The sequence below is a fragment of the Telmatherina bonti genome, assembly GCF_933228915.1.
Source record: "Telmatherina bonti genome assembly, chromosome: 10".
NCBI classification, from domain to species: domain Eukaryota; kingdom Metazoa; phylum Chordata; class Actinopteri; order Atheriniformes; family Telmatherinidae; genus Telmatherina; species Telmatherina bonti.
In genome coordinates, this window is record NC_136628.1 from 34263402 (window position 1) to 34276557 (window position 13156).

Consider the following 13156-nt stretch of genomic DNA (forward strand, 5'->3'; position numbering starts at 1 on the left):
ATTATATATATATACATATATATATATAAATATATATATATATATATATATATATATAAATAAATAAAACCTGTGGTTCATCCATCTTTGCAGCTGTTTCCATCACATCTGCAGCTGGTTCCATCACCTCAGCAGCTGGTTCCTTCACCTCTGTGGTTCTCGCATAATAATTACCTTTAAGTGGCTCCTTGTTTGTCGCATGAGAATTCAGGTTGCTGAGGATCTCGACCCTCTCCAGTTTGCCTACTAGGAACACCAAGGAGTTGGATACAGTTCCTGACATTCTTCACCAGGCATATGCCTGTCTGGAAGTGTCTGGTTCTTATGTCAGGATCATGTTCTTCGACTTCTCCAATGCTTTTAACACCATCAGGCCTCCCATACGGAAAGATAAACTTTTAGATATGTGGATGGTCCCCTCTATCTATCCCGACTACCTAACATCACGACCACAATATATCATGATGGGAAGAAGTGTTTCTGGAACCCTGGAGTGCAGCACCGGGACTCCACTCGGAACTGTTTTAGCTCCATTTTTTTGTCACACTCTACACTTTAAACTTCAGGATACAACTCAGAGTCCTGCCACATATAGAAGCATTCAGATGATACAGCTGTTTTGGCATGTGTGAGAGGTAGACAGTAAAGCCTGTTACATACTCCACGAGAAGCGAGAACTTTTTTCTTGTTCTCGAGGCTCAGAGAAGAAAATGACGTCATTTTGTTCTCGCGGACGTGTTTGAGGACAGTTCTTGACACATCGGGCTGGCAGAACTTTTTTCTTGAAGGGCTGCGAGAAGTATTGTGTGATTGGTCGGACATTGGAGGTGGGGGTCGTTAACACAGAGAAAGCATGAAGCGGAGTTGCTGCTTCCGTGTGTTTGCTGTTGCCGGCAAAATGGATTGTTTTGCTAAAACAGCTGATCGAGGTGGTGAGAAAGTACGAACATTTTTACATGTGGCAATAAAACACTCGGACCCAGCCCCGTGCACAACCTGCCCTGCCGCGGACGAGGCTGCTCGTTAAATATGAAACTAGAAACTCGGAGAGCGGAAACCTCCACCAAGCACAATGTTTAAGAATCCTTTTAAAACATTCCTGGATCCAAACGGTGATCCGGATCACCACCAGAATTTAATCAGTTCTTCATTTTTCCATTTGCAACAACTCTTGAAATATTTATAAAATCCCTCCGTAACCTTTTAAGTTATCTTAAGCAAAAAGACGCCGGGGAAAACAACCTCTTCGGTGGAGGTAACAACCGGGTTCATTGCACATAAAGCAGACATCTGCCCCCAGCACTGATCCCTCCCCGCTGCAGACGTGCTTCTCGATAGATGGATAGATAGATAGATAGATAGATAGATAGATAGATAGATAGATAGATATAGATATATATAGCATGTGTGTATGTGTTGTCTGTCCTAAAACTGCAGTGTGGAATATTACCTTATAAAAAACTTGCACAAATGCTCACCCCTGTTATTTTTTTATGCAGTATGCACAAGTTTCAAAACCTGTTAATGATTTAAATCCCTAATAAATATACACTATGAACCCCATTTTTGCCTTTTGTTAAATTTTCATGAAAGTTCAGTGAACAGACAATAATTTAAGTGAAAATTCAAATGTCTAAGTACTGAATTACAGAAGTCCATCTTTATAGATAAATGTCCACTTATAGTTTGAGTTCGAAATTGTCTTTTAAATTGAAAAAATCTTTTAAAACTGATCATTTCATGCTATGGTCACAATCCTTCTCTGTGGGGACCAGGAAGAAGGCGGTACCTAACCATATTTGGAAAAGTGTGTGAATTTACAATCAGGTGCTATACCACATATGACCTTTGAGGGGGCGCTCTCAGTACACACACTTTAACACAAAAAGACAGATAAACATTCCTTGTGGGCCAATGCCTGAAACTTTGCCAGCACCTTCATTTTACCTTTTAGAGTCATTTTAAAGTGGAGTTCCTTCTGGGGACCAGCTTTTTGGTCCCCACAAGGACATTGGTCCCCATTACGTGACTGTGTAAACAGATTGATGTCCCCGTACCGTAACAAAAACCAGAACACACACACACACACACACACACACACTGATGGCTGGTCTTCACAATGGATGGAGTTGTTACATACCTACAACTAGCTGCCTGCTTTTTCTGATGACAAAGCCTTTCAATTTCAATCTTTAAACAAGTATTCAGTCTGGAAATTGCTGGAGAGAAAATAAATGAATATTTCTTGATAAAAAGAAAAACATTCATATCAGTTTATTGATTGAAATGATTCAGGCAATACTCTGAAGAATCTGTTTTTCATTGAACAGATACCATTTTCCAGACTAAAGGAAATAAACTTTCAACAAGTTAAATATCCAGAAATAACTGTGTAGCTTTAAACATTTACTTGGTGAAAACACTTCTTCAAGGCTGAACTGGTTTACAAAGACTTGCTGGGAGTTTTAAACTCACTCAGGCCTTCCTGACTCATAAACCGCATGCATATGCTCACACTTGCAAATTAGTTGTCCACAACTGAGATATAAGTAATCACCAAAGCTCATGATTGTAGTCTACATAAAGCTACCAACACCTAGTCCAGTGTTTTTATCCTCTCAACAGTTAAACAGGATCCGTCCAGCAGAACCCAACAAACATTTCAGTGCCATAAGTCACATCGTTGTCATATAGAGTTGTTAACAAAAACTTCAGGAACATCATTTCCAACCAGATAAACACTCCGATGAAGTCCAAAGGTTCCATCCTCAGCATTTAACCTAGACTAATAAAATTGTTCCTCATTGGCTCCGTTTTGCAGCTGTTTCTCAGTTAGATCAGGACAGATGTGGACCTGTGTACAGACCAAGCAGCCAAGATATACAGCTCTCAGTTTAGCAAACACATCATATGAACTGATATTGTATTTATTATTCTTTGGAATGCCTGGGAATGCCACGTAGGACCTCCATACAGCTAACAGCAGATTTAACAGAAGTGTAACAAACTACAGCAACAACAGACTGAATTTAGAAGAACAAGAACCACCAGGGTTCTCATTACAGCAGCAAGAAGACTCAACTGGTGATCATTATGTGGTGTTCAGATAGAAATCTGCAGCTAATCGCCAGTCGACTCACCTGTATTATCCTCAAGCTTCTCATGCATTTATAAACCAGTCTGTTGCTGCTGCCGGTGGGGTCTTTCCCAACCCTTTGTCCATTTGCCTCGCTATGTTCCCCACCCTCACAGCTGCTCTGCCTCCGGGGCATTGCTCTTATTGATTAATCTTTTAAAAATCATAATTAGGCTACTGATTATTTGGCTTTAACCTGTTTGTGATAATTTACAAGTACAAATCGTGTGATCTGTTGGTGGATGCTTGTATCAAACAGGCAAATCAGCTCTAGCATTGTGATTTATTTTCATGTTTTTACTTACAGATGCAGACCAGTCAGGCCACTTAAGGCCCGAGCCACTGGGAATTATCCCGCTCTCCCAGTTTTCCAATCGGGGCCTGCTTTGTACTTGCTGTTTATATTCACACATCAAGCAGAATTCATGTAGGATTTTCACAACTAATTTAAACAAGCAACACAGCAAACCACTTGGCACTACATGTAATTTAGATATACGAGAGCTGATGAGTCAATTAGATTACTGTAATTTGACAATAAACTTCCTTTCACCTTTGGAAATCACCGGAGAAGTCCCACAGTCCCAGTTCCAAGCTCAGCAGCAGTTTGTCTACCTAATATAGTTATTCATGATGAAAATGTTCAATTAACTCAGCTAGCAGATCCCCTGGTTATATGCAACAAGCTGATAATCCCTTGCCCACAACCTTTTCAGTGAATCCCCAGCCAGCTGCAGACACCGCTGCAGCAGAGGATTTGGAGAACATAATGATATTATGCTAATGTCAAGATTTTGCTGGATTGACATTTCTGCTGATTGGGATTAGTGCTCCTATCCATTTTCACACCCACACAGCAGTAGCTAAGGGTCTCTCTGTCATGAGAACATGCTTTTAACATTGCTGGTGTCAAGGGTAGGGTGTGACGCTCCTCTGGTGACTTGTTTGGAAGCAATTACATTATTTTCTTTGTTAGATGTAATTAGACACACCTGCTTATCCATACGGCAAGCTTTTAATGTAAAACAGTTTTGTAATATTGTAAAACAATTCTAAGGACATCTGCAAACACATTTACTCACAATTAGCGATAACCATTTATTCCTATGCAGAGTCACAGTCGCAGGTAGGAGCCCAGGGTTGGAACTAGCCAGGTGACAAGGGTGGGGTGGCAATAGCCACCTTTTAAATTTGATTTGACACTCCAGGGACAACTTCAGGTGATTGAGAGGTCACTGAGGGTGGAGCACAGAAATGTCTTTACAGACCTGCATGGATAACCTGTATCACTATACCAGTTCAAAGTCAAGTTTAAAAAAATTTTCTAACATTTGTCTGCACATTTCTTGAAGACATTTTGTTCCTGTGCAGTCCTCTACACATTGGACAGGCCTCCACTACATCTACTTTTATATCTGTCTGAAGATCTATTTGTTTAAGCTGGCTTTTTCTGCACAATAAATTGACTTTTTAGATCTGATTTTACTTTGATTGTTTTAATTTGATCGCTTTTATTTTTTGACTGTTTTTAGATGTCTGAAAATTCATTGAAGTTGTCCTAATGTATGTTATTCTAGTTTTTTTTTTTTTTTTTAATCCCCCACAATGTGCCACTTTGGTCAACATTGTTGTTTTTAAAGTGCTTTATAAATAAAGTTGTATTGTAAGTACAGCTACTAATATTATGTAAGGCGGCATTAGCATGAAGCAGGTCTAATCTAGCTATATGCTAACACTAGATTTAGAAAAAAAAATCTTTTTATTGCTGAAACGGTGTCATATTTATTTTTCAGTGAATGTTTTTTGGGACTACATATCAAGTTAATCAAGTTTTTCACATTGGAGCTACAAAGCGTTTAGTATAGTTTAGTATAATACTTCAGAAAGTGATGGACTGGCGAGCTGTCCAGGGTGTACCCTGCATGTCGGCCAAAAGCCAGCTGGGATAGGCTCCAGCTTCCCCGCGACCCGGAATTGGATTAAGCGGTTCAGAAAATGAATGAATGAATGAATGACTTCAGAATGTGCTGATTAAGCTGGAGCTACTTGATCCAGTTTATTTTTTTTAGTAAGCTAGCATGCATGCTAGTTGATTTTAAGGAAAGCTACAGGATGATGATGTGGGGAAATATGGCCTGTAATTAGTCTGATTTTGCATAGGAAGATGTAAGACTGAAGAAAAAGGGACTTTTGTAAAACAAAAAGGAGACTGGTCAGGCCTATACAGACCCCACTATGGTGTCAGCAACCCAACAGTTCTCAGTGTGCAGCCATCTTAAGGTGGTCAATTCTACCCTCAAGATCAGCTGTGCTGCAGGTTTTAGATGCCTCCCTGTTTCAACACACTTCAATTAAATTTGAGTTGCTGAGCAGGGTTTGATTAGCTGTTGGGTCCATTTAATTTGAATCAGGTGTGTTAGAGGATGGAAACATCTAAAACCTGCACATCACAGTGCCACATTGGAAAACATGGTAAGTAAAATATTAGAAGAAATTTTGCAGGGCAAGTGTCTCCCATTGCCATTTTTCCCAACACAGTTTCCTTTCTCTTGCATGCAGTTCAATGCATTGGAAATCAAGTCAAGCAGGTTTGGATTGGGTGATTGAGTACACCAAATATCCTTATGCACCTCAAACACCAATAGCCTGAAGGTGTGTGTTGTGTCATTGTCCAATTAGAAAATTAAGGCATTTCCACTAATGTCAACGCAGATTGTGTTGTATTTCACTGCAGAGAGCTGCAGCAGGGATCTGGGTGCCCTGAATCTTGAATAAATCTGCAACAATACCCCCAGCCGGCTGCCTCCAAACCATCACACCTCCTCCTCTAGACATAACGGCATAACTATAACATACCATCTGATACACTTTTCCTATATAAGATACTTTGGTTTCTCTAAATATACAATTCATAGTTATGTGTCAGAACTTCAGCCAATTTAGCTAAATTTGCATACAAAAGACGCAACATACTTTACAACACCCACTCAGAAAGAGTTTGCCCTTTGAGTTCCTCTCAAATAGTAAAGCATTTAATCAATAGGATTGTGCCCTTTGAGACTCTCAAAGTCTTTGCCAGATGAAAAGGGATTTTTCTTAAATAAATGAGTCCTTTGCATGTTAAAGCCTAAACGTAGACCTATGAAAGGTGATCTTAGTACCATCCTTATTTGTATTTCAGAGGACCTTTGATCTCATATTATTGATGAGTAAAAACCTTAAAATGAAAAAATAACCAAGAGCACTGTGTATGTTCCTTTCTCTTCTTGGAGATCTGATGTGCTTAATGCAAGTGTACTTAAGGGGGTATTGAGAATAATTTGCCCTTCCAAAGTGCAATGCCAGTGGGTTATGTGGGTGTTGTACCCATGCTGAGCTGTCCTGGATTTTGCACTTCTCCTTCATTTGGTGGACCACATGGGTACTTTATGAGTTATCTTCAAGAGCAAAAGTGCATGAACCATGTTAATAACTTTATTTCTTGGCAGTTTGTTTCAGAAATTCATGGTTTTAACAAGGTTAAAGTCACATTTTACCAACATTTGGCTCCAAATTTTGATTGTGTTAAATGCTGCTTTGGCCAAATTTGACACATTAGGCTCTTTTCTGACCATTTTCTATCTTATTAAAATGTCTGATACACTTTGGTCAAAATACCATAGACATTTTGTCAAATTGTTTCTTTTTAACCATGCACTTTCACTGTTATCCTGTTCATATTATGGCAATAAACACTTTAAGTCTCTCTTTTATAACTTGTCTCTTTTCATATTGAATATAGTGTAAAGATCTTACACCACATTATCGTAGTACAGGACACATAGTTCAGGGTTCACATTAGAACACAGTTGAATATGTTCAGTCTAAAAGCTCATATATGCCTGAAGCAGAAGATGGATAAGCAGACGGACATTGGGTCCATGTCCTGCTTTGGTTACGCATAGGGTTGAGTTGTATAGCTGACATGCAACCTGTAAAACGAACAAACCAGAGTTGTTTAACTTAAAGACCTGACTGATATCATTGGAAATAGATGGCCTTTGGAAAAGCTCAGAACAAGGCACCACCAAATTCCACATCTCCATTTTTAGCACTTGGTTTGAATTAGGAAGAATTTATATTATTGTATGACTTTTGCACCTTGCTTTTAATATTTTATGTTCAGCACTTTGAGTTGGTTTGTCAATTAAATGTGCTAAACAGATAAACCAGATAAAGATGCAGGTTTATTTGTGTAGAATGGTTAATTTACAAGACAACACAAAGTGTTTTACATAAAACATTAAAAGTGAGATGCAAGAGAAACATCAAAAAGTACATTGGAAATACATGATTAAAACAAGCTCAAATAAATAAAAATAAACATAACAGGCAGTGGGTTACAAAGACAGACATCAGTGGGGAAATACATCATCATCATTATCATCACTGTCAATTTACAAATAACTGAAAATTTATTTCGGGAAGAAAAACAAAAGGAAAAATTATGTCTTTTAATCTAAAATGAGAGTCTGCAGACCTGATTCTGAAAAGCTAAGACAATGTTTTTCAACCTGTTTTAAGTCTGGGCACACTTTGGTACACCCAAAAAATCACAAGGCACACCACAAACAAAATATATATATACTTTTTTTCTTTTTTTTTTTTTTTTTTTTTTAAAAGTCCATATTATTAATATAAAGTCCATTTTGTCAAAGCCTCTTGAAAAGAAATCCGATAAACCCAAGAAGAAGGAATTTTATTATCTTTCACTGGGACCTGTTTGGATGAACACAGAACTGCTTTTTAGACCAATCAGGTGAAATTGGACAATTTTTTTTAGGGCACACCTGATATTATCTCAAGGCACACTAGCATGCTACAGCACAGTGGTTGAAAAACACTGAGCAAAGATATAAAGGAGATTTCAGGTTTTCTGTGGTTCCTACAATTAAATGCGGATTCTCAGTGTTTTCCTTAAACACATGGGATAAAAGGCAAATTTGACCCAGATGATTACAAAAGTCTCAGTGGCTCAGCAGACCAGAACCTTGTGCACCAGTAGCAACATATTAAAATCAATTATATGGCACATTTCTTTACAGAAAACCCATGCAAAGATCTAACAACTGAAATTACATGTTTCCTTTTGTCTTTGTGAGGACTTGAGCAGCATTCTGGATTTGTTACATTGTGATTCATTTAGGCTGATCTGTAAAATCTATGGTATAGTAATCAAATCAGATAAAACAAGATGCTTTTCTAAATTACATTGAGACATCCGCCTTAATTTAGTTGTTAAATTTGAACTCAAAATCACACCAGAATGTGTAAATTGAGCCATTGTTTTTAACACTGCTGGCCAATGCTGGGCACTAATCGTAAGATGCTCATCTTTGTTTCCAAACACACTTTTTCATGTTTTTCTTTAACTGAAGATAAATCCATATATTGATTTTACTGAGGCAAACAGCTGTATGTGGGACCAGAGACCCCTTGTGACGCAGTAAAATACAGCTGAGTGTCATCAAAGTAGTTATCGTAAAATATTTAGTTTGTTTCCATAATCCGAGCTAGCAGAAGCATGTAGGTGCTTAAGTGTAAGATGCCCAAAATAGAGCTTTGGAGAACTCCATGCCATTTACAAATGAGTAGATCTATAGTTAGTTAGGTGGCACAAAGTAGTCCTCATCTTTGAAGTAAAGTTTTTAACAAACACAGAACTGGAGAAGAGACTATAATCCAAGTTTCAAGTCCACCTAATGAGGTGTTATGATTTGCGAGGTCAAGACGCCTGGTGTCGCTCTCATAGAGATGCTCAGATGTTTGGAAGCTGTGCCAGGGAGTAAAGCACCAATGCCACCATCACAATTACTGTCACCCCAACAGGGAACTTTTACTAATATATAAACATTTGCAGTTTCAGGATGGATCTTTGAGAAAACACAACAGACACCATTTCTGTTCGTAACTTTCTGATCATTCTGTTTCCTTTCCTGTCCACAGGAACCCATAAATTTGTGACTGAAGGGGAACACCTGCAGCTGACAGGCATCACCAAAGAGCAGTCAGGATCGTATGAATGCATCGCCTCTAATGACATCTCCAGCCCAGATATCAGGACAGTGCAAGTCACAGTTAACTGTAAGTGTCAAGCAAACCACCCCACCGCAACCGTCGCTTTTCTCATCTGTATTCATGGAACCATTTCTTTGACATTTTGCCAATTTACTTTTGTTGAGATTAAACAATCAAGCATCTCCAAAACAAACGTGAAACTAATGCGGCTTTTTCTATTACTGTGAACCTTTTCCGCTTTGTTTTATAGATCCTCCCTTCATTTCAAAGGCGAGGAGTACGGGTACTCCGGTTGGACAAAAAGGAGTCCTGCAGTGTGAAGCCTCGGCTGTCCCGAGGGCAGATTTCGAGTGGTACAAAGAAGACCGCAGGCAAGTTTCTCATCTGAGCTCTGTGCATCTGCAATACTGACTTCAAACAACTGTGAGCCTATGGAAACACAAAGACGCCTCTCCTGCTGTCAGCTGTGGACTTAGTTGATGTAAAATGAGTCAGAGTGACTCATCTTCTTTCATAAGTGATGGTTTTAACATATATTTGTTTGAAGCAAGACTGACATGAGATAATCAGTCAGGCCTGTCATCTTCCCATGCTTTATGGGGAAATTCACAGTTTTAATCAGATTATGGAAAAATTAAATAAAATCTTGGCTCAGAACATTTGGGAAAAGTGGTTCTTTCAAAAGGCAACAATTATTATTTTATACTGTAATTGGTTTGTGTCAGCGGGGTGTGGGACTCGGGGGTTTATTCTTACATAATGCAGCTTTTTCCAAGCAGTTGCTTCAGACTGGATGTTTATGAGCCACTGTAAAAGTGATATAAACATTAGCGTTTTTGCACAAGCTTTTTGTTAAATGGTCCCTGACAATAACAACATAAGTTCCCCAAAGTAAAAAAAAAAAAAAAAAAAAAAAAAATGGGACTACAAAAACAAAAAAGATGGAGACGATGATAAACTTAATGACACAAGTCTACATACACGAATATGAAAAAGTTCCAAAGGAACAGGAAATGCAGTGAGTGAAGGGTGAAGACCAGAATATCTGAATAGTTATTTCAGTGAGAGCGTGAGGCATTCAGAAAGCTTCTGGTGGTATGACTAATTTCTTTTTTAATTTGACATCATTCATTGGTGTTAAATGTGTTTCTAGTGTTATTCAGAACTACTATCTTATTTGAAATAAAAATGTCTTTGCAAACAGCTGAACAGGCTCTCAGAGGAGTTCAGAAAATCTCAAGTTATTTTCTACACTGCTCATCAGCAGGAGCTTTCAAAACTACTCCTCTCCTTCTTTCAGGCTCCTCAATGGAATAAATGGGGTTAAGATAGAGAACCAAGGTAAACAGTCACTGCTCATCTTTTTCAACGTATCAGAAGAGGACTATGGAAACTACACTTGTGTGGCCATGAACACAATGGGAATCACTAATGCCAGTATAATCCTTTATGGTAAGACTGCAAATGCATTTGAAGTGATGATTAAAAAAGGATACATTGATTAAATTAAATAACATCCCATCCATCTCATAAACTGTGAAACATGAAGTGGTGGTCAGTCCAGCTCATTGTAGACCAGAGTGTAGAGGCAAGGGAAGTTTATCTGTACATTTCATGTACAAGACCATTCAAAATGCTTAATAATATAAATTAAAAGTATTACATATGGTACAATAAAACATTAGAATGCAGTAAAAGGCAACAACAAAAAGCAAAAATCACAATAAATAGTTTTTAAAATGAAAATAATTCGAAGCAAGATAAGTTACCGTGTATACCGTTCATGCAAGTACATGAAAAAAAATGTTTATAGACTGGATCAAAAGTGCCCACATGTGGTGAAATCCTGTTGTTCCATTTTGCAGAACAGCTAAATGCTTATTTTCCATGTTTAGTCTGGACACTGGTCTGGACTGGTTGACCAGAGTTTTTGGATCTAAGGGTGCATTCACATCAGGATAGTCCGCTAGACTCAGTCTGATTGGGCACTGGGCTCAGTTGTAGGGAGGTGTATCCATACAGACCAAGATCGAATTCATGCTGCACTTTGGTCAAACCAGCCAAACCATTAGAATAATATATCCCCATTCCCACCAGAGGTGGCGCTGCACTAGTATTTAGCCAAAAAGAGAACAAGAAAAAAGAAGAAAAACTTTATTTTGTCCTCTCAACATGGAGACAAAACTATCAGTGTTTTGGGTTTTTATTGAGTCTTATGCAAGTATACTGCAGATATACGCTGCAACAATGGATCCAGTATGAATAGCAGACAAGGCCCAGGACCCTTAACGCCATCATTATGGATTTACACACAATGCAACACTAGACCAAATGCAGGAAGTCACTTTCTTATGTAATCCACTTCCTAAATTGGGTCCGTTTGAAGTGGGCCAAAACCTGTGTTTTTAGGCAGACCGAGTTCACTTCTCCCCGTGTATGCGTGGGTTTTCTCCGGGTACACTGACTTCCTCCCACCGTCCAAAGACATGCATGTTAGGTTAATTGGTTACTTTAAATCACTCATAGGAGTGAGTGTGAATGATTATTTTCTATTTTTTGACCCCACGATGGACTGGCGACCTGTCTTGGGTATACCCTGCCTCTTACTCAATAAGTATTGGGATAGACTCCAGCTTCTCCACGCCCCTTAATCTGACTAACCAGTTGGAAATGTACTTGTATCTGAACTTGAAAAATACCTATAACGCATTCATAAAAACATACATATAAAATACTTATAACTTAAAATACCTATAATAACTTAATGTCTTCGGTCTTCCTTGCACAAGATAAGGCCTTTAGGTTTGTTTGACCACCACTTCATTCTTCAGCCGCCGGCTGCAGAAGTCATGACTGATTACATGTCCTGTCTTAGCACCATCATAGTGGATCAGGGTAAAGCCACAGAAATATTTGAAATCCATATGATCGTGGTTAATAGTCCAATTCCCCTGCAGGTCCCGGGGCTATGCATGATGTGAATGGGGCTGCCATGCTGCCCCAGAGCTCCTCACGCCTCCTGCTGACTGTAACCGTATTCTACCTTCTCAAGTTCTGATGCAAAGCGGGACCCTCTTCACGCTTCCCTCAGCACTGAACGGCAAGAACAGACTATTAATCCTACAAGAAGAACGGGAGACCAAGATCGCCACTGGTTCACCCTTTGTTTTCTTTCTATATTCTGTCCGGCTTTACATCAGAGTCTGTTCTCTGTTGGTTTGCCAAGAGTGAGAGGCGTCAATCGGAAGAAGGGGAAAATTTTAATCATGCACTAATTTGATGATGGTAGAACTACAGAGTCTGTGTGTCCCCAAACCTTTTTTGTATGTGAAAAGGGAAAAGAAAAAAAAAACAAAAACTAAGTGTAACTGTTGATAGTTGACTGTTTATTGCCCAATATTGAAATGTACATTCAGATTATTACTATTACTGTGTCACATCCTGTTCAATATCTGTACAATACCATTAAGCTTTTTTAAGTAAATGACAAAAAAAGGAAACAATGCAATGTGATTTGTCGAATTTTACTGTATTTTTACAGTTGTATGCAAAACAGAGTTACTGGTCCTTTGCGGTTAACAGTTGGGAATGATGAGGAGTACACCATAATTTCTCAGGCAAAGTCCTTCAGCTTAGTGCATCCAAATTTTTATCTCCATCATAGTGCGTGTAGAAAAATGTACAAATGAGATCAGACGGTTCCTGCATTGTTTTTAGAAAGGCATTCACTTATCAAATGACATTTAAGGCTCACCTCTTTACAGTGTCATAGCAGCTTCAAGGTGAATTCAAATCTGCAAGCAGTTTTTTAGACTCGTTCGTGTGAAATGAAGCTTTAAACCGAAGTGATGGTTGAAGTGATACCTGTTTAACAAAAGACAGACTTAGTGCTGGCGGCGTGTCGTGGTGCGATTTTGGTCGTAATGAGACATTTAACCAACTTCTCATGCTGGCTAATTTGTT

The 13156-nt window shown here is 38.7% G+C and overlaps 1 protein-coding gene across 1 annotated transcript in view; it reads left to right on the top strand.

Moving 5' to 3' along the window:
• opcml (opioid binding protein/cell adhesion molecule-like) overlaps nt 1-12251 on the top strand; it is a gene marked incomplete at both ends in the record, with an annotated part of 219797 nt that extends 207546 nt beyond the window's left edge. Inside the window, 4 exons of the mRNA XM_079248215.1 lie at nt 9122-9259; nt 9444-9564; nt 10494-10645; nt 12151-12251. Coding sequence (XP_079104341.1) covers nt 9122-9259; nt 9444-9564; nt 10494-10645; nt 12151-12251 — 512 coding nt within the window. The remainder of the gene's footprint in view (nt 1-9121; nt 9260-9443; nt 9565-10493; nt 10646-12150) is intronic.
• Nucleotides 12252-13156: the final 905 nt, after the last annotated feature.